This window comes from Heliconius melpomene, chromosome 12, assembly GCF_056956725.1.
Source record: "Heliconius melpomene rosina isolate 202511_hmr_F chromosome 12, ASM5695672v1, whole genome shotgun sequence".
Classification (NCBI taxonomy): domain Eukaryota; kingdom Metazoa; phylum Arthropoda; class Insecta; order Lepidoptera; family Nymphalidae; genus Heliconius; species Heliconius melpomene.
In genome coordinates, this window is record NC_140400.1 from 14,120,436 (window position 1) to 14,146,440 (window position 26,005).

At 31.9% G+C, this 26,005-nt stretch overlaps 1 protein-coding gene across 7 annotated transcripts; it reads left to right on the top strand.

The window, feature by feature from the left end:
• Nucleotides 1-511: 511 nt before the first annotated feature.
• On the top strand, nucleotides 512-25,862 carry Hip1 (Huntingtin interacting protein 1). Of its 7 annotated transcripts, XM_085194442.1 has the most exons (26): nucleotides 2,396-2,511; nucleotides 8,905-8,919; nucleotides 9,210-9,300; nucleotides 11,818-11,928; nucleotides 12,419-12,571; nucleotides 12,844-13,001; nucleotides 13,578-13,639; nucleotides 14,228-14,405; nucleotides 15,606-15,726; nucleotides 16,218-16,325; nucleotides 16,702-16,820; nucleotides 16,957-17,053; nucleotides 17,370-17,433; nucleotides 17,717-17,826; nucleotides 18,176-18,276; nucleotides 18,667-19,075; nucleotides 19,370-20,005; nucleotides 20,095-20,457; nucleotides 20,820-20,970; nucleotides 21,404-21,549; nucleotides 22,133-22,253; nucleotides 22,397-22,620; nucleotides 22,740-22,981; nucleotides 23,691-23,920; nucleotides 24,325-24,479; nucleotides 25,411-25,862. In XM_085194442.1, exons 3-26 carry the CDS (start codon nucleotides 9,265-9,267, stop codon nucleotides 25,438-25,440), a joined length of 4,125 nt encoding a protein of 1,374 aa, XP_085050568.1. In that variant the 5' UTR covers nucleotides 2,396-2,511; nucleotides 8,905-8,919; nucleotides 9,210-9,264; the 3' UTR covers nucleotides 25,441-25,862. The 7 variants fall into 7 exon arrangements, with proteins under 7 accessions (XP_085050566.1, XP_085050565.1, XP_085050569.1 ...); XM_085194440.1 differs by lacking the exons at nucleotides 2,396-2,511; nucleotides 8,905-8,919 and adding an exon at nucleotides 512-873; XM_085194441.1 differs by lacking the exon at nucleotides 8,905-8,919 and having other exon boundaries at nucleotides 2,355-2,511.
• Nucleotides 25,863-26,005: the final 143 nt, after the last annotated feature.

Genomic DNA, 26,005 nt, shown 5'->3' on the forward strand with positions numbered 1-26,005 from the left:
TTCGAACTTGAGCAATTATTTCCATACTGCAGATATTTTCTTTTTATTGGGTCTGATGTAGAAATATACCCTAGACTTCCTCGTCTCCTCCTCGTCTCTACTTCTAATTTTATGGCAATTGGTAGGCACTTTTTGAAAAAATAATCTAACAGACTTATTTAAACTTTAAGGCCACTTGAAGTTAGTTGTGGCGTAGGGGCACAAAGTGTGACTGTAATCGCGACTGGTTGTGGTTTTGATCCACCTCGAGGAAATAAACATTTATTTAAATGTATATTTTCATTTCTTCGCTCTGGTCCGAGGTAAAGCGCGGTGTTAAGTTTCGCCATTCAACACGCAATGAAACCAGAATTCGGAAAATGGGGAACGGAGAGTGTTAATTACCTATCAATTACTTTTTTAATATACAAAATGGCTTTCTTCTATCGATATTTTGCTTTTACAGTCGAATATACTACATCCCTACTTCGTATGTCAAAAATGAACTTGACGTTTTCTCACTTCATTCATTTTTAGTTTCACTCTATATTCATTGATATTTAACGTCTCAAGTGTTGAGTGATGTGTGAATGTAATACTATTACAAATTACATTAATTATACCGTCGTATGGTTGTAAAAGTATTTTTCTATTTTGGCGTTGTTATTATTGATTAGTAGATTTTTGTAATAAAAAGATAAATGTTTGTTATTATAAGATTTTGAATAAACAACATCTGTAACGCAATCCGGCCTAAATCCACGGTCCTTAATCCTATTTCGTAGATATCCTTTTGCATGTGCAATTCCTATGGCGTCATTATCGTTACCAAGAGTGTTTCAAGTGAAAAAAAATAGTATCGACGCTGAACGTGAACAGTTTGAAAAATTTCAGGTGGGTAGATAAATAAGTATAATTCATTTATGTTAACGGTTAAGATGTTAGTTGTTTTCCTTATTATTAGTAATTTAAATAGGCTTGATAAAAATACTAAAAAAATTGTAAATAAGAAGCATCATATTAAAAAAAACATACAAATAAATATTTTTATTAAATCTATGGAATATCTATATTGACAGGTAAACATGCTAATTATGACTAGCTTCATTATTTAATAAAGTATTCTAAGATTATAAGTAAACTTGGATTTTTAGAAGATAATTTATTAACCTTTAAATAACAATTTAAGGGAAAGGCAGTTACAGAGAAATATATATATTATTTTTTTAAAATAATATAAATAATTTACTTCTATATGGAGTAAATTCCATTGGAACAAGTTCCATTGAAATAAGTTTTGCAAAGCAATATAACTACAAGAATGTCATCAGGTGTTACAAGTATCAGTTATGTGAATATCCCAATAGTGTATTATGTCATAAAGCTTCCCACCTATGCATACAAACAATAGTATGCATGCCACAGCATGTGTAAACAGATAATTAATCTTTTATTGCATAGCCCTATAGAATTTTAATACAATAATATAATTTATATACAAAAAATATTACAATGATTTGAAAGTAATTTAAGCTAAGCTTATAAATAAAGTTTTATTTTATTCCAATAATCCGATGTTGTCCCACTGGGCTACAACAGCCTCACTTTATATTGCTTCTAAGAAAAGTAACACTTAATGCCGAGCAACATAATTGTGCTTCGGCACAATTGTCATTGTCTTCTATGTATTAAATACACTGAAGCAATCTCCACTGACTATGATCAATAATAAAAAAATATATATTATTATTATTATTTGTATATACTAATCCGGCTGTAAAGAAATATTGTGGGTTTGATCTCCATTCTGTAATGTCTTGACTCTTTACTGTCTCTGTCTATCCTGTTATATGAAGGATAAAGCATTCTGAAACCTTTTATTAAATTCCTTGTACATTTGTATGCAAATTGTAATGCTCTTGACCACATTCTGTTTTTGTATTAGTTTAAGCAAATGTCTCTCTGCAGCATATGTTATTTTATTTTCCTTGTACTGAATTTTAATATAAACTTTAAATTAAATTTTATGATGCCAGTGCCATCAATCTATAATGGTTTATATTATGGTGCAGCTGAAGTGTCTCATTGTAAACAGGATGCTTATACATTCATTTTCTATGCAATGGAATGTTTGTATTTAAAAATATTATGAATTCCACCATCTGCTTACACAAATAGCAAAATGTAATTAAAAATACTTGAAAATGTAAAACTGCACTTTGCTGATACGAGAGAAGCAGAAGAAAAAAAATGGCATTACTGTATTATTGGCCACTAAATGTAAATATAATATAATTAGTCATACATAACAAACTAGTATATTTGCGGAGTTGTGAAGTTTTAAATATAGATAATATGGTGTTATCGTTCATTAGATTATAGACGTTGTTATGAAAACTTGACGCACTTGATAACGTATCTATTGGATTCTACCAGTTTCAGTTTTTCCGATACACCACAGTAAATAAGTGATATTATAAGTAGTTTTTTTGTGTTCGTTTTATACACAAATTTGTTTGGATTGCAAAATTGGTAAGTCTGTAATGGCTTTATGAGATAAAAACTTAACGAACTGCGAAATGAGTTAGGACTTAGGTTGATGACCGTCAACCGTGTTCGTATTCCGTGCAATGCGAGTTATTTTAATACTTGAAAAGTAATTAATGTAAGCTATATTTAAAAAAAACTAAATATACTTAGGTATACTTTTAAAGAATATTTAAATATATATTTTAAAAAGTGTTATTGAAAATTATATTTCTTGTTTCCGAATCTGTTCACTTCAAACTAAATGATTGTTATCTTCCGCCCACTACTTTATATTTGTTCGTGTTCAATTAATTTATTGTACAGTTATGATATTCGCCTTAGCTCAGTCTGACTATATTATGGGAACAGAATGTCTTTATACTAGGTTCCTAGGTTCCCTCCACCTACTCCTTCTATGCGGGGAAAAGCGTAAAGCTGTAAATTGTGTAAAATTCATATTGATTTCGTTGTGGTCATAAGATATTTCCGGTTAACCACGATGCTCATCAGTTCATTCTCAAATATTGCAATTGATTCAATTAAAACTTTCAAAATGAATCGGCCTATTGAAAGCTTATATCGGGAAATAAAACGAATTGAAATTAATGAACAGCAGCTTACTAAACGCTGTGACTATTGAACATAGGTGGCCTCGTCGCGAATAGTGTGACGTACGACCTCTTGGCCTTTACATTACTAATGTACTAAACGATGACGTTAAATTCAATTGTTGTCAATAGTATAGAATAATTATCTACTCAATTCTATTTTGTAAATAAATAAGAACAATGCCCTCTTTTGTTTAACATAAACCAAAATTTATATTAAACTAAAAGCCTAAGCAAGTGTGTGACTGCGCCACTTAACACGTAAGTAATGCTTACAGAGTACAGCGGAAAATGTCTGTTGTGTGCGGGATATAGCATGAAGCTGATAAAAAAAATATTAAAATAAAAAATAAAATTATAGTAACGCATCAAAAATATATGACAAGCATATAATCAAGGATATCAGTTATCTAAATTACAATTAAAATACATTTTATATTAAAACGTTATAATCTAAACGCCTGCTATACTCCGGATCTCACCTGCGCGTGAGTCACTGTGATAAATGATTCTTATGTAAGTTCGTTTAGGTATTCATCTACTTGATTGTTTACTATTATATACTACTATATATATGTAATTATAATATTTTTTATCATATACGGTCTAATGATATAACTTACTTTAATCGGGAGGATGTTTATATTTATTAATTTTTTTTTATTTTGTCTAAACGAGCGATAAGAGAACGGAGTGTCCTATTGCTAGATCCTCTTTATAACCACGAAACGGAAGATATTAGATGAAATAAAATATGAGCATACCATTTGGCGCTTGTAAGTTATATTTAGTAGTGGGAGAGAGTCAGGTAATTATAAGGTGAAGTTTCTGCTCATATATCACCTTCTCAAAAGTAATAGGAATTATAAATAAATAATAAAAATATAAAATTCAGTGAACTACTTACCAAGACAATACATTACAGATACAGATTTTTTCTAGGCTCTTCCTATGTGACTAATGCATACTAATAACTATAAGTAAAGCAGGAAATTGCTAAGATAGTAACTGATAAGAAAAAGAAATATAATATATGTTTAAAAGTTATCTTTTTCAAAAATAATATTATCATAATGTTTCTACTAAGAAAACTAAATATTGTTTGTTATTTGTAATGTTGATATAGATATTTAAAAAAATATTATTAATAACTTAGTATTAATATATTACAAGCAAATAATGAATATGTGCAATATATAATGAAATAGGGAAAACGTGTTTGTAGGTTCGATCCCCTCGAGGGAATAAATAATTTTAAATTTCTTTGCTCAACACGCAATGTCTTGAGTTCAGGTGAAAAGAGAACAACGGAGTATGGTCTTCCTGACTATGCGGGACAATTCCTGATGAAAGAAAGATGAAGAATATACATTTTAAAGAACACCTATTATTCTATGTTAGACCGAGATTGAACCCAATTTAGTAAAATGGTTTAACATCATTCGCGTAAGGTTTCCGACCTTGGTCGTAGTGTAGTATTCCCACGGTTAAAAGAAAGTATATACTTAACTATTACTGGTCATTTGTTACTAGCACTATGTAAGTAGGTACGTAGTTTTCTCGTCCAAGTTTCCAACTAACATCGACTTTCCATCGCCTTTCCGTTTGCTTTATTTTTGTAATTGTAACGTAAAGCATATTGCATTTAATTTTAAAAAATGAAATCAGCTTCACGCTGTATCCCGCACTTAGCAGGGCATTCAGAGAGAACCAAGTGCTAAGACACTCCGTTCCCATTTAGTAACGTAGTAACAATGTTCTGTACAATATTTTTTATATACCTGCTGAAAGAATTACTAGTAACTAAAAAAGAAAAAAATCGCTTAGTCTTTACATAGCTCTAATTGTAAATAACCAATTTTTTTTGTTATGCGTCTCCCGCACAATGCAGGTCCGGTCAGAGGAAAATCTATAAAAAATCACTTTCTTTCTCTATATTTCGTCCAAATTGTGAGATCCCGATTATTTTTTTTATACTATTAAAATACGACTTTAGATATTTTTCATATTACTTGCTGTCCCGCTGGCAAACATAGGAAATAGCCCGAGGGCAATCACCGTGTACGTCCTCTTCCGCGATCGCAGCGCGTCCCGTGCATGCTCTGCTAGAACTAGAGCACAACGCTTGAACTGATACATTATTCAGATTCTGTGAGTTTCTTGAGCTAAAAGATAAAAGGTGCTTTATTTTTTTACATTTTCAAAGTGTTATTCCACACTTAAAAAAGAAAAGTACTTTGTAGAAAACATAAAAAAATTCGCTACGTTAATACCTATTTGCTTATAATATCATAGATAAAAGGTATAATATACGATTAATCTATATATGCGGCATTGTTTTTAGAAGTGAAATCTTGTTAATATTGTAAAAAAAATCTATAATAAAATAGATAAAGTTATAGCGTTATCAGTCGACGAAAAAACGTAACATGTTCCGTTATCGGCGTTACGCATAATTTGTCGTGGCATTGCTTTCTTGTTTCTCATATTTTATAGTAACTTTATATTACAGCCAGTCGTGGTGCAGAGGCACAAAGTGTGAGTATAACCGCGATTGGTTGTGAGTTCGATTCCCAGTCGAGGAAATGAAATATTTAATTAAATGTATATTTCCATTTTCTTTGCTCTGGTGTTAAGTTAAAGCGCGGCGTTGAGTTCCGCCATTCAACACGCAATGCCTTAACACAAAGGTTTCCTCTGCCTACCCTGCTGTGTGCGGGATACAGTGTGAAGCTTATGATTTTTTTATTTATTTTATATTACAACCTGCAGGCAGCTACAGGCAACTGGTACGTAACATCGATAACATGAGAACAATCAGTGCGTGAAGTGGCCACTTTTTGCACGTCAACTTTATTATGATAGACTCTTTTTATGCCTTTATTTATTGAATATTTTGTATTAGCTACAATAGATTTAAATAATATTTAAAGCATTGTCGTTGTAAGTAGGTACATAAGTTACTTATTTAATTACACAGTGTCTTAACACTATGTTTCCTCTGCCTTTCCTGCTATATGCAGGATTGAAATTCAATCTTCTATTAAAAGTTTTTCTAGTTAATATGCCTATGTTAGAAAAGACAAGAAAAATGCATGCTATATTTTAGTAGTAACTTAATTTTTATAGACATCACTAAAAACTTAAGCTGATTGCTAATATTAGCAACTCTTTACTTTTCCTTTACTTTTGTATGGACAAAAACAATAGCAGGTAATATAGTAAGAAACAATGTGTTTTTAAATTAAAAGTTACGTGCTATGGGAAATGAAGAAATCATTAGTAAGACAATATCTTTAAAACACAATGGCTCAATGGAAAAAAGATTACAACTAAACGCACTATAGAAATGATAATAAGCAATTGACACATTTAAAAATGTAGTATAAATTATAATCTTACTAATATTATAAAATGTGGAAGTTTGTAAGGATGTATGTTTGACTGTTTCACTTTCATGCAAAAACTACTGAACGAATTTAGGTGAAACTTTTTAGTGATATAGCTTATACATTAGAATAACATATAGTTGGCTATAATATAACAACAGCTATAAGCGGTGAAGCTGCGTTTGGGTTTCTGATTTGTATATATATGTATATAGGTAAATTCTGGTGACTGTTAGAATATAAATGTATTTAAAAGAATTTTTTTTTTACAATGATTTTCGCAGAAGTTTTTAATTAATCAAATGATATACCGAATCGATTTTTCGCTTGATACATTTAAATCTAGAAACAACGTGGAAAATATACATATATTTATGAAATAACTTCTATTTATTTGTACTAAAAACTAGATGGCTTTTCAAGTGGAGGAAATCAACACCGTAGTTGTTTTTTATACAAATATGTTAATTTAAGGCTATTTTAAATTAGAGTTAAAAATGAAGATAATTTCAAATTGTACGAACTACGAATTATATTTTAGTACTAGTGGACCCGGACGCGGCTACGCCTGCTTCAACTATAAGAATATTTATTAAATATATTCATGAAATTATTTTCAATTTTCAATAGAATTAGTAAGAAAATGTAAGCTTTAATAATCAAAAAGAATAATAAGTAGAGACATATTATTAGAAAAAATTATCTGAGTTATTGAAATGAACCAACAAAAGGATTAAAAGTGACTAAAGGATAGGAATTCTTAATATTAGAAAAAGTACCTAAAGTTTTCCGTGCGTGCGTACATAGATATCGACTCTACGAAATAATTAAACATTTCTCTCTATTAAGTAGGATAATTTTAGCGGGCAATATCAAATAAAATAAGAAGAGAACCAAAGTGTAGCTTAAATTAATTATAAACAGCAAATAATTACATAAACATTTACAATAGTTCGAAAATGTATGAAAATATATAAAACCGTCAATGTCATCTGCCCGTTCGCGTCGGTCATACTATGGCGCCCGTAAGCTAGGTCATTTGGAATCAGTGACATCTCCTTAACTATTTATTAGAATGCTTTACAGTAAACTATAATTTCAATCTAGATAAAATGTTAATAGTGACTATTATATTTATTTTCATAAGGATGAATATCAAAATGTCGCGGTAACGGTTGCGTAGCGACGCGACGGTTGTTTTTAACATGGCAGAATAAATTGCATGTCAAATTAGAAAGTACTTTAAAATATATTAGTATATATGTGTAATGTAATGTTATATAGCCTATAGCACTTCTGAAGAATGCAGCTTTCATACAAAACAAAAACAATGAAAATCGGACCAGTATATCCAGAGATCTTAGCGTTCAAACAAACAAACAAACAAACAAACAAACAAACTCTTCCGCTTTATTATATTAGTATAGATACGTACATATATTATATGAAAGCAAGGTATGTAATATGTACCTACATACTCGTATAACGTACATTTATGGTCTCGGCCTACGGATGAGATCGTTATTTACCGTTTCCGGATTTACTGGCTCATATCAATTCTGTGTTCGCCGGCTGTTATTTTTGTGACAGTATCATTTTACATATCATTTTGTTAATTTCATATGACATAGTATCTTTACCTTTATATTAATTTTGGTTCATAAAATATTTTTAAATTTTTCTGTTGCAATGCAGCAGCCTGTATAAATAGTACCTACTAATGTCCTCTCGGCTTACAATTCGGGTGGAGATTATCAAAGATAATTCCTTTTTCTCGTCAAAGTGATCTAGGAATAAACTAAACAGGTGCCTAAATTATGCGCAATCTACACCATTCGTTTTAACAGAGTATGTCGATAGTAAAACATTAAGTATATTGACTACATATTTTATATTAAATTATAAATTTGTTACAATTAAACAGGACAGGTTCGATTCCCTCTCGAGGAAATGAAATATTTAATATTAATAATATTCATTTCTTCGCTCTGGTATCGAGGCAAAGCGCGGTGTTGAACTTCGCTTTTCAACACACTGTGCCTCCAGAATTCGAAAAATGGAGGCAAATGGAGTTTCTTACAGTGTGAAGCTAAAAAAATATATAATGATTATTTAACATGTGTAACATTAATAAAACAGTAATATAAGATAAGCAACCGTTATTTACATAACAGTGTAACCTACTAACGTATTGGTATTATAATTATTGTGTTCATTGTACTTAAACTAAAATAGATGTTCATGAAACCGTACGTCCGTAAGCGTTTGCCTACTGAATTAATTATTCTTATGTTCGCAGATTAGCATTCATTACATAATTACTAGAATAATTCATAATTTATTAATAGTTTTAATAGAATTTCTTTGTTAAATTTTAATTACTCTTTTTTTTGTTACAGGTAACATTTTCTCATGTATGAATACACAGCCTAAACAAAATATTTTAATATTCTTTTACTCATTCATTTTCATATTTAAATCACATATGTACATTCACTTTTTATCATAACTTTTAAATAAAACAATTATAATTCAGCTGTATAATATGCATGTAATTCACTTTTATATGTTTCCTTTTAACAGGAAAACAGGATTCAGTAAATGCTTTCTAAAAATTCCCATAACATATTAACTTGGTCTGCAAATTTTTATTTCTCGCTACTTCCCCTCATACTCTAACTTTGCCTGCCACGTCTCATTTCAGCCCGGCACACCACTTACTAATGCATGCTGAGCTCGTGTCGCACTAACACCTTGCTATGGCCAATCCTGCAGATAAACGGTTCCATCAGCTGGTAAGTTCACAAATAATGACTATTTCCACTTTTCATCATTTATTATAACTAGCGAACCGCTTCGTATTACTTTCATGTCCATTATCATTTTAATGACAATATCTATCTATAAATTGAAAATTCATGTTTCAGGTGAATTTCAACAAAAAAATGTAGCTATTTTGTTGACAAAATGCTTTATTTTTAAAACAAACATTAAGTGTTGAGGGAAGTTTAGCAAATTATAGTAGTGTAAATTACATGTAAATTGGTTGAGCCGTTTCTGAGATTAGCGTGCACAAACGCATAGGCAAACAGACATACAGAAATTATTAACAGATATTGTTTTAAATCATGGCTTTGGACTCCATGCAATTGATAAATGCCTTCAATAATATATTTTGCTCATATATCATCTATCTACAGTCAGCGGTCAGTTATAATATCTATTATATGAATAGATATAGAATGATATATTTCCTTAAGAATATAATGTACTTACTATTTATTTATCGATGATATAATTTTGCTTCGACTTACAAATAACATTTTTTACGGCGTGCATTTTAATAAATTCAAAGTAATGCATGATTATATCGCGTATGGTTATAATTAGTTCTACATATACAATTTAAATTTTTTTATGATCCAATATTTAAGAGACGAATGTAGGTGCTCAAGTAGGTTTTTTTATGGTCGGGGGTCTTTTCCACATGGCGAGTGAGAGGTTAATTAATATAATTTACACTATTAATATGTGAGTTGTAATAATGAATTTTAGAAGTTTTCCTACGGAACAAAATGAAATGCTGAAGAGCTTTAGTGATTTATATGTACAAATAATATTCAGCATCCATCTTTTAGTCACAAAGAGAGTGAAAAAATTTATGGAAGGATTTAAGTTCTGCTTGATATCGTCTGTTTATAAACGATCTGTTTAATAAATTACTCTTTGCACAAATCACTTGCACTCCAGTGGATGCAGATATGCGTCAGTGCATAACAGGCGTTCTCGTTAACCATAATTATTCTATACATAAGAAATAATTTAATGGCATATTTTTATTTTTTTTATTATAACTATTATTTATTTAACTGTTCATTAAAAAAGTAGAACAAGGTTACTACGTTTAGGTTACTATTAGCGTGTTTAACTTAACAACAAATTATGTCACTGGGGCAGCTTAATCATGACAACTAACAACGTACATAATAAACACGTGAACTTTGACGTCATTGTCCAGTCATTTATTCTAGCGTTATAATTATGAATATTAATAAAATTCGATCAAAACTGCATTGAATTATATATGCTTAGTAAGATAAGAACAACACATCTCAGAAATATAAAAAAACAACAATAAACAATTAAAATTGTAATTCCTTTGAAATTACGTGGCTGATGAGTGATGAGTTACGTCGAGAGCAGTGTTAGGAAATTAAGTAGAAGGAATATTCTCAGAAACACATCAGCATTTTAATTACTCACATTATGTAAAAATGTATGTTAAATGTAGGTGCAGAAAATCAGTATTTAAAAATCAATATTTAAATTTTATTTAAAATATTTTCAATATACTATAGTGCTGCTAAAAGAAAAATCAAAGCTGGGCGTTAGTAAACAAGAAATTTAACGTGTTTACAGTAGGACGGTCAATGAGTCGTGGTAGGTAGGTAGGGTAGGAAGTAGCTGTAGGTATGATTTTAGGATCGTTCTTAGTTTTTATTATTTGCTTCCTGAGTGAATAATGTGAAATTATTAAGTCTTGATATAAAATATAATTATATTATTGTTTATTTTCTATAATATTAATGCATTATACTACCATATAATACCCTAGTTGACGTGCATTTTATAATACGTACCTATATTATGTAAATGTTATTAATCAATAATGATTGTAATTAACACTGGTGTTGAAAAAATGTTGTATAAATAGCTTTTTATATAATTATACTAATTACTTCATTACTGGACTATATCATACTTTTTTTACTTTCGTTGTTAGTACTACGCTACAACTTCAGGTCAATGAACAACGATTCTGTTTACAAACACATTATCTTGCTCCAAAAATACAGAGCGCGCTCAACGCGGCGAAAACATACGTTTTATATTTTGGTTTCCATTCGAACATGCTTGATTCATGGACGTGTTTAGGTTTATCCCGTTTTAGATTTAATATCTTCCCCTTATTTCTCTTTTCAAGTACACGCGGTACACGCAGGAGATGTGTCACGTTCTAAAATAAATCTAACGTGAATGTATTGAACTTGAATTTGAGAATGTTGTTTGTCTGATAGCCATTTTGGAAAACGGTTATTGCTTATATTTTTCTCTTTTTACTACCAAGACGATTAATATTTTTAAATAGGATTACCAGATAATATATTTAAATGTTCGCTAGGTTTTTTTGCATATTTACAAGGCATTTTTTTTGTGAGTTTCAAATTCGGGCATGGGTGTTAGTTTAATAAATAAAAATATTTCCGTACAACATTATTTGCTTCATTTATTTATATTTCCATTATTTGCAGACATTAGCAATTCAAAAGGCCATAAACGCGGTCGAAACACCAGTCAAAGAGAAACATGTACGAAGCACCATCATTGGGACTTTCCGGGAGCAGAGTGCGATCACGTATTGGGTAATCCGAAATTATAAACATTATTTCACTATAATTTTATGACAAAGAATTAATATAAAAGCTAATATTAATATAAAATAATAAATTTTTAAGCATTTTAGTTTTTAAAGTCTTAGGGACTTTGGGGATGCTAAAAATTAATACTTATAATATTGAATATGATGAAAAAAAAACTGTGAAATTTCATACTTACTTGTACCTAAAGTAGGCTAGGGAGAAAGATCTCTTAGTGTCAAAACATTTCGTTATTCACATTTAGCCCTGGTTCGAGACATCGAGTGGGTAGTGGTGAGACTCAATGCTTTTGTCATTACCATGCATACAAACAATTTAAATATAAATCATTTTTCCGAATAAGAATCGAGTCCATCACTGCATTTAGAGTCACGCTCTCCCACTGCGTCACGATGTCTTAATTTTACTTAGCTATATGTATATGTTTATGTATTTCTTTAAATTTTAAGGTTAATTTAAGCCTATCTTCCATCAGATGGTGGCCATCCGTCAGCCGTTACAAGATGACAGGATCGTGGCATGGAAGTTCTGCAACGTGACGCACAAGCTGCTCCGCGAAGGTCACGCGGCGTGCCTCGATGACTCGCAGCGGCATATCGGCATGATCAAGGAACTTGGCAAATTATGGGTACAAAATTGTTTTTGGATTTAAATACGTTTTCAGATCAGAATTTTTCAGGTTCATTTTAAAAATATTAAATATTATTAGAAAGTAAATAATATTTTCCTACCAAATAAACACTCCGATACGAGAGCAGTAAACGGCTTAGAATTGTTTTAACCACATTATCTTTTTATAGATATTTTCATAGGTTTTACATAGAGAAGCCTATAAAGTCTAGTTAATTTGATCTCGATTAGTTCACAATTGACCTGTTAATGTTAATTTTCTCGCCGTAGGTGCACCTTCGTGAAGGCTATGGACGCCTAATCCACTTATACTGCAACTTATTGGTAACGAAATTAACGTTTCACGCGAGAAATCCTCGAATACCCGGCAACATGCAACTGACGGCTGACGAGTTGGACAACATAGCTGAGAACGACGTTAATAATTAGTGAGTATATTTTATACTGATATGGTGTGGTGGTATCAAGGCAAAAAGCTCGGCGGCCTCGAAAAATTCGGCAGAAAGTGGGTCACGGAGTGCCTTTACACTAGGTTTTCTCTGCCTACCCTACTGTGTGCGGGATACAGCGTAAAGCTGATTTTAAATTTATTTGAAAAAAAAAAACATAATTGTTTGGGAGACAGAATTTCTTTTGACACACACGACACATTCTAAGGGCCCGAGGTACAGTTGGTACATCAAAATGAAAAATGTGATGCAATATAGTCTTTGCGGCCAGTTATGGTGCACGGGCACGGGCAAGCGTGTGATTGTATACGCGTCAGGTTGTGGGTTCGATTTTCACTCGAGGAAATGAAATATTAAATATTTTATTTTTTTCACTCTAATGTCGCAATACACAATGCGTTCAGAATTCAATGCCTTCCAAAAAAAACTATATAATTAGTTATTGAAATTAACTAAATAAATATTATATAAAATAAACTCATTAAATTTGTAAGATTAGTACAGATTTTCTTCGTAAATCTTTATAATTTTTGATTGAATTCAATTTTTTTTCAGTTTCCAATTGTGCGTGGAATTGTTTGACTATATGGATGATATACTAAGTTTACAAGCAGCAGGTAATAATTGATTCTTTTATATGAATTTTGTAAGATTATTTCGAAGGTCCCTAGGTAAAGTATCGAAAGTGAAAATTTGAAGTATTTTTAATTGCTGAACTACTACAAGGATAGTTTTCGGTTTTTGAAAAAAACAACATCGCTTTTTAGTAGTTTAAAAGAGCGATAAAAACTAAAAATAGGAACTATCGATTTGTATGATAACTGTACAAAAGGATTACATATGTAATCTTTTGACGCGTGGTCAGTGCGCGTGTGTAGCCTTAAAGTAAATGTAAATTAATAAATTTGCATATACGTTTTAAGGGCCTCGTGCCAGTAATTACGGGTTATTCAACCTAAATAATGTGTTTAGATCAAGAACGAAATGTCTTAACATTGTGTTCTCTCTGCCTGACTATATTAGGCATAGGTAAATTGAAAAGAAAATAGATTAGACACCGTTGTTATTTCCCACTGGCACTAGCGAAATTAATTATTTATATTTCACCACTCTGTTAAGACTATCAATGGCGCATTTCGTCACTCTTTATTACGGTTACAGTTAGTATTTTAAATATGAGGTAATAATATATAAAATATTTCCAGTGTTTGATAGTTTGGGCAACGCTCGCGCCAACTCGATGACAGCGAGCGGGCAGTGTCGGCTGGCGGCGCTCATACCGTGCGCGCAGGACGCGTCGCAGATATACGATTGCAACGTGCGCCTGCTGTTCCGATTGCACGCCGCCCTGCCGCCAGACGTGCTGGCGGGGCATAGGGAGAGGTGAGGGAGACTAACACTGTCATTATATGGAAGGAAATAAGATACAATTAAGAGGAAATGAAAATATTAAATATTTCATTGTTTCGAATGGGAATTGAATCCATAACCTGTCGTATTTTCAGTCGCACGCTTGTGCCCCTGCGCTACGTCTGGTCTGATTAAAAGTTGTGTAAGATACTTAATGACCGCAGGTGTAACGAGTTACATCATGATGTTCAACGTGATGTTATTTACACTTCATACGTATAACTTTCTTTAATAAATGAACTATCCAAAACGAAATTGATTTTTTAATTGGAACCACTAGTTCCTGGGATTAGCGCGTTCATTCGTTTACATGAACGCGCTATTCAGCTTTATAATGTTAGTACAGTCAAGTAACTGACTGATACAGTGGGAAAGCGTCTGTCTGTAAATGTGATGGTTTTGGGTTCGATCCCTGATCGGGAATTAATTAAAAAGTATATTGGGAACTACTATTCTACTAACTATAGATGAAATAAAAATATAATGTCGCATATTTAAAGATTTTTATTTCTGTTGCATAAATGAAAATATATTATGGGGAAATATAGTACTATTCAAATAATAAAATTTTCTACATTGTATGATGTAATAGTAGGCAAGGGTGGGGATAATTGAAGGTACTCATGGAAACCTTTCAGTGAACGCTAAAGTATTAACAATATTCAATCTTAATTGAATCGGCATTAAACTTCAGCTGCGTAAATAAATTTTATGAGAATTATATAAATATGAGTAAAATATCATAATTTATTATTTCCTCGATTATTATATGCCTTGATTATTAAATAAAATGATTAATGTCTATTTTTAAAATACAAAACATTATGCTTTTTCTTAAAATATTATTTAGTAGTCTTAGGTGTCTGTTTCGTGCCGCAATTGGTCAATGGGTCACTCTCACTGGGCACGTGATTGTAATAGGTTTAATTTCGACATAGCCGAATGATTATATTTAAAATAGATTTCACTTGCAACGGCGGCAAAACAGTTATTAAAAGTTTTTGTTCTATGAACGACGTGACTTAACACTGGGTTACATAGATTAATAGAGAATTCATATTGGCGAAAATATATTTTTTATTTGTACTTCTTAGTATACCATTAAAAAAAATTGTAAAGAAAAGTTTGATTATCATTTGTTATTGAATTTTCTAATCTTACAAATTAACTTAGGTTTCGGGTGCAGTTCAAACAGCTGAGTTCATTCTACAAGCATGCGAGCAGTCTGCAGTATTACAGAAACTTGCTCACATTGCCCATACTGCCCTCCGATCCACCTAATTTCTTGTTACAGGTAAAATTTAACAAATTAATACTTTCGCTTAGAAATTTCGCTTATAGGTTTATTCCTAGAAAAGCAATTAGAAAGAATGTCGAATTCCAGGGTCTCTGCATAATAAATCTTTTTGATCTTTTATTGTGACAATTATGAATTTAGTGTCTTATACAAACATTACAGACACTCTGCAGACTTTATACTGCCCAGTAAGAAAGTGTCACCAGAAATTTGATATTTTATTGTTAATGTAAATTTAGTTTTAGCATTAGAGGGTTATTACATTTTTTATTATTTCTTTTTATTGTATTTAGATTAGCAGGTAAATAAAGTACACACCGATTGGAACGCTACCAACCTTATTTCAAAGCATACCGTTTACATACCATTAAGAACCTATTGAAATTTGAACAGAAAATTTTATTCAAAAATTATTAATTTGAATTTTTAGAATTGCAAAAAATATACAATTGAAGTGTTATTAATGACAAAATTAATATCTTTTACAGAGTGATTTCGGTACATATGTGACGCCGGTAGTATCAATCCCGAAACCGCCGCCCGACGAGCCTGATGCAGTGGGCTCGTTGATCGACACTTCAGACACTATGAGTCAGGTATTGCGTTTTAATTTATTTTTATTATTTTAGTATAGTATAATTATAATTCATCATAGCGTAGTGCAAATAAAATACGGCGTTGAGTTCTCCTAATGTCTAATATTCGGGTTTTTTAAAAAGAATGTAACATATTTATTATATTTAAATTTGACACAGATCAGATTGCCACTTAAGTGTTAATATTAAAAATATTTTTTACATATATAAAGTGTCATTCCACACTAGGAAAGAAAAATATTAGCTGTTAGTTGAGGTACTCGTAGATACTTGCGCAGTTTGGTTTTAGGATTCGTAGACCGTACTTTATTATTATTGTAATAGTAATATAGATATATTAAATACTAAACATGAAATTCTCGTTTTACACGTATAGGCGACTACCCCGGATCACCTGGACATGGACACGCGCACCACGCCCTCCCCCATACCCGACCCCATTCTGGAGCGAGACAGGCTCATTGAACACTTACAGAACGAGTTGAAGAGGATGAGGTATGTGCTTAAAGTAATATAGTATATATTTATGTAAGTATATACTTATTAAAAAATATATATTTTCTTTATATTATATCGTTTTTATGACAACGATAATATAAAATGAGAAATATTTTTTTTCGCTTTTCCTCAGATCAACAGTGTCGCATGTAACACAAGAACGGAACACAATGATAGGATCTATGCAAGAAAATTATATGAGAATGGAATCACAGTTGCAAGCCACAAAGGTAAGTAAAGAAATGAGGAATCACTTCACGCTGTATCATCGTATATCAACCACCAAAAACACAATTTTCGGACACATTGTGTACAGAGTGACCACACCTTGTACTGTTACCAGAACGACCAAATGAAAATAATTATTTCCTTCGAGTGGAAATCGAACCCACCGTCCGTCCGTCGTATTTACAGTCAAACAATGTGCCACTGCACCATGATACTGCTTAATATTAATTTGTGTTAACCTATACATTAAATGAACTTGTTCTATATATTATTAGTTACAAATAAAACTAACAAATCTTATAATTTTGCTTGTTTCAGTATGAACTCGAAGAAGAGAAACAAAAAGCCGAAATCTTGTCAGTTGAAACACCAGAAATCAAAAGTAAGATATGATTTACCTTCATGCTTTTTTCTGGATATAGTAACCTTTGCTGTAGATGTATAACAAGACAATATGTTAAGTTAGACCAGTTTTCGAAATTTTGTGTGATTAGTGGTAAAAACTCTACGTCGCGCTCTATCTTGTTACTAAAGTGACAATAAATGAAAATAATTCATTTCCCAAGATGGAATCCAACTTACAACCCTTTTCCAGTCAGACGATTTATCGCTGCTCCACGACGGCCTCACGTTATTTTTTATTTTAAAACTTACATTTATTCTAGGAAAACTGAGCCAAACTGAAGAGAGAGCTAAAGTGTTAGACGAAAAATTCCAAAAATTAAAAGGAGCGTACACACAGCTACGAGAAGAACACATTACCTTAATTAGACAGGTTCGAGAGATATATTTCATGTTAAAAAAGTATAGCTTCTTTAGTAAGATTTTGAATTAAGTTCATTTTAACATCCCGCGGCATTAAAACTTTGCTAGTTGCTACAGAATTTTTCTTCACACCTACCATTTACCGATGTTGGTAGAGAGAAAAAATAATGTTAAGATATTTCCTTCTACAATTTCGAAGTAATTTAAGACATCTATACCAGTATGCTTCACAAAGAAATAGTACAGTAGTCCATAAATTTCAATTAGTTCACAAATAAAAAAGTTATTTCAATTTACTTTCACAAGTAAAGTCGCAGGAATAGCTAGTAAATAATAAACACTAATAATTGTTGATGCAGAAAGCGGAAGTGGACAAACTCTCCGCTAATCTGCGAGCAGCGGCCGCACAGCACGAAAACGCCAAGACAATGCTTCAACAGCAATTGAATGACAGAATGAAGTATTATTTTATTTATGTTTTTATTATATTTAAACTTTTATTGAAATATACACATTGAAAGTGTAAACGTAGTATGTATAGTTATTGTTATACATAAAATAATATCTGCAATATATATACAATATTAAACTTTATTTTATACTTTATAACTTTATTTATTTTATAGAACAGTCTGTAGATTTGTTCTTATACTTTATATTTCTTTCTTCTTATACTTTATATTTTATACTTATTCAATTAATTTCATTCATTGGACAAAATTAACAGGATTTTGTAATATTTTTATTTATAAAATTTAATTTGAAACTTAATTTTTTAAATTGACATTTTTTAAATGTTTGAGCACTAGACATTTTGGCTAGTTAATAAAATATATAATTGTTTGTATAGAGACGTTGAACTACTTCAACAAAGTGCATCATCAAGTGAAGAAGTTGAAGCCTACAAAACAGAACTGACTAATCTTAGAACTGAATTAGAACAATCTAGGCAAAAAGAGGCTGAGCTAGAGGCGCTAAAAGCTTCAATGGAAGCCCTAGAAATTGAACATAAAACGGCAACAACGGAACAAGAAGAAAAACTAACAGTAATGGCCAACGAATTGAAAGAAGCAACAGAAAATATTGACAGGTTGAAACAAGAAATAAATGAAAAGGACTCAGAATTAAATAGAGCTAAGGAGGAATTGATAGTTTTAAGGCAAAAAAGTGGGGATGAGTATAAGAAAGCTTTGGAACAAAAGGAAGAAGCGCTAAAGGAATTGTTAGAACTTAAACAGAAATATCAACAGGAAAGAGAGGTTAGTAATTTTCTATTTTGTTTGCCTTGAATGTTAAATTGTAATGCATGATGATGTAAATAAAGCATTTTGATTATAGAATAATTTAATTGTGTATGCTCTGCGGTATGTGATTAACAAAATCTATTTTGTAAACGATTTTATTTTTTGAAGCTTCAGACATACATTTAAAGATGGTTCTGTGAGTAATAATTATTTATCTGATGACATTGGGCTTACTATGATTATATTTGTGTATTGCCTTACTAATTTTATTTGTATGTTTAGTATTGATAAAAGGTTTATTTTTATTAGGAGCAAATCCATTATACTAATAATTTGAAAGCTGATTTAGAATCTTTTCAAATGAAATTAACGGACGCGCAAAGCAATTTTGAAACGAAATGTAACCAGTTAAATGAGGAGTTTTCTTTGAAAACTCAAGAATTTGATAGTGTTTTGAGTGAGAAAGATTCTGAGCTAAAAGAAGCTCTAGATACCCTAATGCTCTTGCAAGATCAGATAGAAAGTATCAAAAATAACGATGAAAAATTAATTAATGATAAAACAAAAGAAATCAAAGACTTATCATCAAATATATCTGAGTTGCAAAATGCTATATGTTCGAAAGAACAAATGTTGCAAGATTTAAATAATACATGCACAGAAAAAGAAAATGAATTAAAATCTCTTACATTGGAATTCGAAAAGTTAAAAGAAAACGTTAAAATTTTGACGGAGCATTTGCAAGAATCTAGAGAAAATTTGGAAACCGCTCAAAATGTACTTACAAGTTTAGAAGAGCAACATGAAGCTTTAATAACTACATATGAGTCAACGATATCAGCAAACAATCTCGAAGCCGAAAAACTTAAGCAAAATATTAAAGAAATTACTGACTTGAAAAACGAATTATGCACTGAAAGGGATACTTTGCTTATAAATAAACAGGTTTGTTTTAGTAGAATTTCTTAGGATTTATCTGTAACATGATTTGTTAATGTTTTAGTGAAATTTATAAAGTAACTATATTTTGGTAGGATCTTGAGCATACAGTAGATGAATTACGAACTGTACAAATGAAATTAAATGATGACGTAGAGGTCACCACCAAAGAGAAAAATGATATAGAACACAGTTTAAAACAAGAAATAGCTGATTTAATGGACAAATGTACCCAGTTAGCTGCTGATAGAGATGTCCAAGTACAATCGTTACATGAAAGAATACAACAAAATGAAGAAGATATAAAAAAAATTGTAACAGAAAAGGAAAAGGAGTTACGTGATTCTGAATCAATAATAGCGGACTTAAAAGCTCAAATATCAGACCTTGACCAGTGTAAAGCTGAAGAAATAGATGAACTTAAAGTTGCATTATCTGAAAAAAATACTGAGGCTCAGGTTAGACTAACTCGGGGTTCTGGTGGTGGTTTACTATAAGAACATTGCTGACATCGCGATAATTATTAAAAAATATTTGTTTCTTATACTATACGCTTATAAATGTTATAACTTTCATCTATAATTTCTTATTTCAATAAACCTTTTGTCACTTAAGTGTCGATGCTTTTCGTACCTGAATAAACTTGTGATCTTAACTTACGTACAAACTAGCATGATATCTAATGGCATGTTTTTATTTCCAACGCTCTGCATCTACTGCTCTGCATGCGGATACCTTCATGTGGTCTATATATTTTACGCTTTGGACCTCTTCGCCGGCGTTATGTTACGTTAAGTATATTTCTATGATGGTGATATAGTTGCTTGAGGCTAGATTAGAGCACACGGAAAACGAGCGATTGAATGCTGAGTGTGAATTACAGGACTTGTTGCAACAAAACACTATACTGGAAGCGGATATGGGCTCTCTCAAAATACAATTGGACGAGGCGAACGCGGTTATTAAGAAACGTAAGTGTGTTTTGATTTGAAATGTACATAATTGTTGATTTTTTTCCTTTTTTTTTCTATATTGTAGATATATAATTTTTAGTACGATTTTGATAGTGCGCTTCTCGAAGTATTTTGATGTTTCTTGATGATTATTATTTTATGTTATTTTGATGTTCAAGTTTGTAGAGTTGATAGAAAGTAATTCTGAAAATGAATTGCTACTTAAAATGTTGTATTAACGTTTAATGTAAGTACGAGTTTTAAAATTTTGTAATTAATACTTACAAGACAAGCAAATGAATTTAAATTCATATTATTATGTTTAATTGTCCCTAAAAAATGAATTTCTTTAAATATTTATAAAATTTAAATATTTCATAGTAAAATAAAATTGTTAGGATCACATACTTAAAGTAAACAATAAAAAACAATATTATGTACTTTCAAACAGAAACCAGTAGGTTGGTTACTTGTGCTACCGAATCTGCTTTGGACATGACCAACGGGGCGATAGTTAAATTTGACAATACAAACACTGAAGACGCGGCTGCTGAGTTAGCAGCTAAAGCCTTTGAAGAACTTGCGAGGAAATCACAGGTATTTATTTATATTTTTTACCTCCGACATGCATTTCTTTTGACTTTTATAGTATAAAACATGTTTCATACAAAACCAAATGGACTATGTAGAAAATAAAGTACTGAAACTTATATGTTACTACCATCTTGCTCGCGGTTTTGCCTGCTTGAAGTACATAATTATTAATTCAATAATCTGCATAATTTTTACCTGTATTGGAAAGTAAAGTTTCAGCTAATTCAATAAAACATTTATTTACAAACAGTTATTTATAGCAATTTTGTCGAACAATCTCCTTCAAAACGTAATAACGTTTTTATTTACTAACCGATTGTAATAAAACAAACACTAACGCCCAATATTAATAATGTATCTCCTATCTCCAGTTAACATCTATCTCGTACTGTCCGACATATCTATCCAATCACTAACCTGCATGCCTACCTCCATCTCTGTCTATTTCAATCTATGGTAGCAATTTTTGGATTAGGATAGGTTATTAACATTGGGCGTTAGTGTACCATGAACGTTAACATTTATTCCAATTCTATTAAAGATTACATATTATTAATATATGATTGTAATTGTAAATTTGTTTAAGATCGAAGGCCACGAGGAGGTGATCGCGAAGGCAGCTTTGTCTGCGGCGCACAACGCCGCCCAGCTGTCGGCTTATGTTGCGGAGCTTTCTAATATAACTACTGATATTAAACTCAGTGATAGTAAGTTATATACTTCTAATTTTCCTTCTTTTGTTTGTTTTCACTTTACTCACTCTGTAAGTAACTCAATTTTATATCCTTATAAAGAAATACGTTAGTAATATCGCATATACAGACAATCTAACAAACACAAATTATTACAGAGCTAAAAGACGAGTGTCGCACAATGCTAACATCTAGCAAGCAGTGTCTAGAGCAAGTCGGTCACGGTACACTCGACACAGCCGGCCTAGCCGCACTACGTGCTCTAGTACAGCGAGTGTCGGCAACTGCGACAGCGGCTGATAAACACGAGGGTGGTAATGCGGTGGACGATGAATTAGCTGATATGGATAGAGCTATTGAAGATGCTGCTGGCCAGATTGAGGTGAGGAATACAAGCGTGGCACTGTAAACGCGACGATTGTTGGTTCAATTTCCATTCGGGGGAATGAATTTTAATTTTCTTAAATTACGTTAAAATGACATTAAATGCTTACTATACAGGAAATGCTAGCAGCAAGCAGAGCAGGCGACAAAGGTGTTAAATTAGAAGTAAACGAGAAAATCCTGGACGCTTGTACTACACTAATGGGTGCAGTTAAAGTCCTAGTTCAGGACAGTAGACGTTTACAAACTGAACTCGGGGACCCCAAAACGCGTTTGAAATTGTATAGGAAAAACCCCGTGTGGTCAGATGGACTTATATCTGCGTCGAAATCGGTGGTCTTTGCTGCTAAGTTGTTGGTGTGAGTTGATTTTGATATTTATTTTTTTATGTTATATTTGTACATTACATTTTACTAAATAAACATGACTATTTATGATTCTAAAACACATAATAAAAACTATTTATAAAATGCGGCTAAGTAGCCATTTTTTAGAAGATCTTTAACGACGGGAGAAAGATTAAATTAGGTATAAATTATTTCATTTTACCGCTCTGATAAGATAGAGAGTTTTGCGAAGTTATACAAATTTAAGCCATATTTCAAGAATTGCACAGAAAGCTAGAAATGGAGTATCTTAACACTGCACGGTCTCTTTATATGTGGAACAATTTGCAAGTAAAAAAATAATATTAATGTGTTTTTTTACCATTTTTAGGGTTCCGTACCTTTAAGTCAAAAAGGAACCCTTATAAGATCGCTTTGTTATCCGTTTCTTTATGTGTCTCTCTGTCGGTCGAGAGCTTTTATCTCAGGAACGCTTATTGATATTGAGTTAAAAGGGGAGCAAAATTTGGTATTAAAACCGCTAGTTGAAGTGAAGTATCAGATGAAAGGCTAAGCTAAGCTTAAATTTTCGAAAAAAAGATCGAGACCTCCAATTTTTGTACGGAACCTCGGTCTGTCTGGTTTTGTTAATTAATTTTATCAATATCTTATGTTAGGCCGAAAATGTTCTTTATTTATACCGGTAACAAAACCAATCATAATATAAATAACCACACCACAGAACGTCAGCCGACGAAGCAGTGGCGGCGTCGGGACGGCTGGAGGGTGTGTCTGTGGCGGCGCACGAGGTGGCAGGTAGCACCGCGCTGCTGGTGGCGGCCTCGCGCGCCAAGGCGCCGCCCGCCTCGTCTGGCCTCGCGCGCCTCACCACGGCCTCACGCGGCGTCACTGGCGCCACGGGCGCGCTCGTGGCCGCCGTGCGCGCCGCCTCCGCGCTCGTCCGCGACCATGGTGATTGTTGATACCATTTTGTTTGCTGTATTGCGGTGTAATTGTTTGTATAGCTAGTGGTCACAGTGTGTGTTTTAATAGTTGATCGCGTTTGTTTATTGGGTTATTAAAAAAAACGACTGTTTAATTACATTAATTTTTTATTATAAATAGTTATGATAGAGACGAATTGTGATTTTAGCAGAATAGAATTATATATTTTTTATTAATTTTGTTTGAAAATTTATTGAAAAATATATTAAAATTTATGTTCTAACATTTTTAGTAACCCTTACACCTATAACTTTTTTTTTATTTGTTTTTTATTTAAAAAATTGAAAACACGATTCCATACTTATATACCACCACTATACACCGCACACGCAGTATTTGCTACAGTAAGCTAGATGTGTGCACATTTGCAGAGGCGCTGGATACATCGGCGCTGTCCCTGACGGCCACGCGCCGCCTTGAGATCGAGAGCAAAATGCGCGCGCTACAGTTGGAGACGGAGCTGGAGGCAGAGCGGTTGCGCCTCGCTGCGCTGCACAAGAGGCACTATCAGCTCGCCCAGCACGAGGTAACCGCTGTAACCAGTTACAAACTGGATATATTATACTGATGTATTAGTTAATGTTTGTTATCTTTGTTAATAAACAACACCGGCCAAGTGGGAGTCATACTGGTCCGTCTGACGGTTCAGTATAAATTTCATGATTGTATAATCGTAGGTTAACTTATTAAAGCTGACAAATTTAAAATTGCGTAAGTAATACACTTTTTTATGAATTGAACTAGAAATATAAATTTATATAAGTTTTTTTCAAGTGAATGATCACATGAAAAGCAATTTCTCGATACTTTCCTAATTTTCAGCGATTTTGTTTAATTCCTTCTTCCTCATAGTAGTAGACTAGGCTCTGTAGTATGATTTAAATACACATAATATAGCAAATAACGGTGGTGGTTACTAGAGTCACGTATTATTTTATGTACTTTATCTGAAATATAATGTAACTAAAATTTTTCAGAATATATATTATTAGTAGTAGTTTTACAATTCTAGATAAATGCTGTCAAAAAGATGTTGAAACGTGAACATTAATTTAGATTGACATATTTTATTACTGTTGCATACTTTATGAGAAGGCAAACAGGTAGAGGGTCAAGCACTGGTGTTATAGTCCAGCACGCAAGCTGGGTGCTAACTACCTCCAATTGTAACATATACAACAAATATTATAATATTTTTAGCTTCACGCTGTATCACGCATGTAAATGGATAGGCAGAGTGACATTAGTTTTGAGACATCGCTTATTGAGTGACAAACTTATCGCCGCACTTTATGACCAGAACAAAAAAATAATTCATTTCTCAAATGGGAATCGAACCCACAACCGTCACGTTTAAAATCAAACGCTATGCTGCTGCCCTAAAACGATCTTAACTTATTAATAGTAAGATATATTTAATCATATTATTTGCATCTAACTTTTAAATTCTTTCACAGAACGGGAATATGACAAATGGAGAAGAGTGAACCTGTCTTTGGAGACACAATAGAATGTGTTAATATAACATGGATTCGTTTATGATGCAGTCTTGATTTATTTTAAAGGACAGATGATACTTTTGAATTCTTCAAAAATTTTCAAAACATGACACCTGTATTTGACAGTTATTGGAATAGATTTTATTTTCACATCCCTATTCCAAAATTGCATTTAAAATGTTAACAACGAAATTTATTCCATTGTAAGATTACTAATTAATGCTCATTCATAGAAAGAAATGACAAAATTGTACGTTTAAAAGGACAAAATGTAGACACCTAGGAATTAGGTAAATTGGCCCAAAAATTTTAGATAGTTTTGAGTAATTCTTTTTTTACATTGCAAAGTATATTTGTAGAATAATATCTATTAAGACTGCCACTTTCAAATATAAATATGAGAAGCAAGAGCAATTCTATTATTAAAAAAATATTAAGAGTTATGTTACAAAATGACATTCAATACATAAATACTTGCAAAAAATCCGAGAAAACCATTTTAAGATTTTTTAATAAAATGATTAAGATGCAAGATATTCTGATAAATATGAAC

Coding starts and splice junctions, on each gene's coding strand:
- Hip1 (XM_085194439.1), top strand. CDS start 790: ATGGCGTCATTATCGTTACCAAGAGTGTTTCAAGTGAAAAAAAATAGT. Junction 13,002..13,577: donor GAGAACGACGTTAATAATTA/GTGAGTATATTT, acceptor ATTTTTTTTCAG/TTTCCAATTGTGCGTGGAAT. Junction 22,621..22,739: donor ATGCTGCTGGCCAGATTGAG/GTGAGGAATACA, acceptor CTTACTATACAG/GAAATGCTAGCAGCAAGCAG.